At 62.2% G+C, this 3,623-nt stretch overlaps 1 protein-coding gene across 1 annotated transcript; it reads right to left on the bottom strand.

The window, feature by feature from the left end:
- Positions 1-2,644: 2,644 nt before the first annotated feature.
- LOC133045609 (small proline-rich protein 2B-like) lies at positions 2,645-3,228 on the bottom strand. Its single transcript, XM_061127792.1, has 2 exons — positions 3,030-3,228; positions 2,645-2,850 (listed from the first exon to the last, which is right to left on the bottom strand). The coding sequence occupies exons 1-2, from the start codon at positions 3,226-3,228 to the stop codon at positions 2,645-2,647; spliced, it is 405 nt and encodes a 134-aa protein (XP_060983775.1).
- Positions 3,229-3,623: the final 395 nt, after the last annotated feature.

The raw sequence follows: 3,623 nt of genomic DNA, 5'->3' as shown, positions 1-3,623 counted from the left end.
AGCAGCAGGATAAGGGGATCAGAGGCGAGGAGCCATCCACACAGCCTGACAGGTGCAGAGCCAGCGCCTATCAGCCCGTCCAGGCGGCCGAGGCCTTGACAGGGTGGAAGGGGGGGAGTCCGGGGGGGTCTGGGGAACGGCGGCTGGGCTCCCGCTGACCCTCAGAGCCTGCAGAATCCGGGAATCCTGGAGATTCTGAGCCTCCTCATCCTCTCCGCCTGTGGTTATCACCCCCAACCTGTTTGCCTTCACCCACCTGCTCCCGCCACTCACCCCCACCCCAGTTCTTTCCCCTGCCTTCCCGTCTTTGTGGAGACGTCCCTACCCCAGGGCCTCCGCCCTGGAGGTCTCTGCTCTTGGGGTCCCTGGCTGAACACCCCTTCCTCCTGCTTCCTCCAAAGCCTACGTCTTTGTCACCCGAAGACGGATGCTCAGACTTCTTCCTGTGCTGTCTCTCCTGTCCCCCCAGATATGCTCAGCCCGGGGCTCCCAACTGCAGACCTGGGGTCTCTGGGGATGGCCCCAGCCTGCCTGGAGTTTACTTCCCTGGGTCTCACCCGCTTTCAGGGCATCCCCAGCACCAGGAGGATGAAGCCGGCACAGAGGGGCTCCTTGGAGGCACCTGGGGCTGGGCAGACCTTCCCTGGGGCGAGGGGGCTCAGGGGACGATCCGGCGGGAAGATGGTCCGTGGGGAGCCCCTCCAGGCCTGCGGCAGAGACCCAAGCGCCCAGAGAGGGAGAGGCCATGGACACGCTGGTGTCCCATGTGCCCGCACACCCTCGCCCAGATGGGAAGGTCCTGGGCTTGGGGACCTGTGGATCCCCTGGCAGTTATAGCCGCCCCCCAACCCCGGGAGGGTCTGCCCTGCCCAGCGAGCTTCAGTCCCACAGGCCTGTGTAGCATCTGGGGGTTCAGACCCGGCACATGGCAGGGCTCACACGTTTCTCACCGTGGCCTTCGAGTTGCCTGCAATTGTCTTTCTGAGGGTGGGTGAGGGATCGGCCCCGACGTGACCCCCAGGTCTGGAATGTTAGAGATGCCCCCCACCTGCTGTTTGAGGGCTGAGATCACCGTGCAAAGCGGCCTACGGAAGAGGCACCTCCGAGGTCATTCGCCCCAGAGGTGACCATGTCCTGACGTCCAACAATGCAGAGGCTTTGTTCTGGCTTTGAACCTTGAGTCCTCTAGCGCGGGGATACCCAGCCTCTGGGGCCTGATGCTTGCCGATCTGAGGTGGAGCTGAGGTCACGACGGTAGAAATAAAGTGCACAGTAGATGCAACATGCTCGAGTCATCCCCAAACCTCCCTCCCCCAGTCCCGCGGAAAACCTTCCCCAAAACCTGCTCCCTGACGCCTGAGAGCCTGGGCACGGCTGCCCCAGCATGCGCCTTTCTCTCCATCAGGGCCAACGTCGTGAGCTTGGATCCGCGCCCTCAGTGGCCAGTACTCAGGCGTGGCCCGTCCAGGCTCCTGGGCATCTAAGGCATTTCTGCTGTGCATGGCCCCAGGTGTGGACCTGCCGGCTCATGGGGCAAAGGGGAGTCCACGTGGTGGGCAGCAGCTGTCAGCCACTCGGGGTGGGGTACGGGCCCATCGCTCCCACTCCCACAGCACCTGCAAGGGCGGGGGGCGCCCCATGCCCCCCTGCGGATGGCCTGCAGAGGTGCGTGGCCACTCAGCAGACCCCACCTGTTTCTCTCTGTACCTCCACGCTGACAGCACAGGGTGGTCATTTACAAGTATTTGTCGTGAAAGGCAAGAAGGGGGTAGGGAGGGAGGAGGGACACGGAGGGGCCGCCCCACAAGCTGGTCCAGGTAGCGGAGGAGCCCCGGAGGCCAGCAGATCCAGCAGGCACCAGCCAACCTCCAACGACCCTGCAGGCAATGAGCAGAACAACCTGGGCGCTCTGACGGCTCCTGCTGAGATGGACGAGCCCCTGGAGGCTTGGCAGGAGGTGGACACCTCCGAACCAGCCTCGCAGGAAGGAGAGTGTGGAGGACAGAGACACATCCAGGGACAGCCCATCTCAGGCCAGGGGACCGGCTGGGAGCTGCCTGGGGAGGTCACTTGAAGGCCCGGAAGATGCAGGGCAGGGGGCTGGCTGGCCCCTGCCCCCACTGTCTTTGGGGGCACACAAACAAGCTCTGGGGGGTGGACAGAAGGACGTGGCCGGGCCTCCAGTGCCGGGGACAGAAGATCAGAGGGGCCAGGGAGCCGGGAGGCGCCGTGGGGCCAAGGCTGGTGGGCGCGTGTCTGGGGTCTGTCGGACGAGGAGGCCGATGGTCGAGAGGACAGAGCCCTTCATCCCAACACACACCGCACAGTCGCTCGGTCATCAGCATCTGCTTGCCTCTCTCCACCTGCTGCTTCAGGCCCTCTGCACGGCGGCTCTGTGCACGGAGGTCTTAGACCCACTTCAGAGACGGGTAGACTGAAGCACAGAGAAGTCACAGGGAGCGCAGGGTGGGAGCACCCAGCAGTCCCGCCTGGACTCCCCGCTCCCGGACCCGCAAAAAAGTTCAGTGAATCCTGGTGTTTCTCCTTTTGCTAACATTTTTTTAGATTTATTAATTTTATCCCTGGCCATGCTGCATGTTTGTTGCTGCATATTTTTCTCTCATTGTGGAGATCAAGGACAGGGCTATTCATTTGTGGACACCGGCTTCTCACGGCAGTAGCTTCTCTCATTGTGGCCCGTGGACTCTGGGCACACGGGCCCTGGGTACACGGGCTCGGGCACATGGGCTCTGGCACACAGGCCCTGGCACACGGGCTCAGGCACACGGGCTCGGGAACATGGGCTCTGGGCACATGGGCCCTGGGTACACGTGCTCAGGCACACGGGCCCTGGCACACGGGCTCAGGCACACGGGCTCGGGAACATGGGCTCTGGGCACACGGGCCCTGGCACATGGGCTCTGGGCACACGGGCCCTGGCACACAGGCTCTGGGCACACGGGCTCAGGCACACAGGCTCTGGGCACACGGGCCCTGGCACATGGGCTCAAGCACACGGGCCCTGGCACACGGGCTCTGGGCACACGGGCCCTGGCACACGGGCTCTGGGCACACAGGCCCTGGGCACACGGGCTCGGGCACACAGGCTCTGGGCACACGGGCTCGGGCACACGGGACCTGGCACATGGGCCCTGGGCACACGGGCTCGGGCACACAGGCTCTGGGCACACGGGCTTGGGCACACGGGCCTGGGCACACGGGCCCCATGGTTGTGGATCCATAGTTGTGTCCCACAGGCTCAGTCGCTCTGTGGCACGTGGAATCTTCCCTAGGGATCAGACCCGTGTACCCTGCATTGACAGGTGGGTTCTTAACCACTGGGCCAACAGGAAAGTCTTCTAACATTTTTAATGTTAAAAATTAAGGGGGAAAAATCTAGTTTGGGTAGACATTTTAATTCACTGATTCTCCTTTATGAAATATGCAACGAAAAAAAATAAGCACAGAGGATGTGAACGGTGTGGTTAGAGGAGAGAATTAATGCATAAACATCCATCATTACAGCCAACAGACAGAGAACGTGCTGCTAGGCTGAGGGTCACGGAGGGTCCATAAAGCATCTTTAGAAGCTGACCTGGTAGTCAGGGTGCAAATGTCAAAAA

Source organism: Dama dama, chromosome 24 (genome assembly GCF_033118175.1).
Source record: "Dama dama isolate Ldn47 chromosome 24, ASM3311817v1, whole genome shotgun sequence".
In the NCBI taxonomy this organism is placed as follows: domain Eukaryota; kingdom Metazoa; phylum Chordata; class Mammalia; order Artiodactyla; family Cervidae; genus Dama; species Dama dama.
Note: the sequence above shows the minus strand (reverse complement) of the source record. Positions and strands in the feature narration are given on the sequence as shown.

Bases quoted from the DNA above. Each gene is read 5' to 3' on its own strand.
- LOC133045609 (XM_061127792.1), bottom strand. From the start codon at position 3,228: ATGGGGCCCGTGTGCCCAGGCCCGTGTGCCCAAGCCCGTGTGCCCAGA. The intron at 2,851-3,029 runs GTGCCAGGGCCC...CCCGTGTGCCAG, and splicing joins CCCGTGTGCCCAGAGCCCGT to GGCCCGTGTGCCTGAGCACG.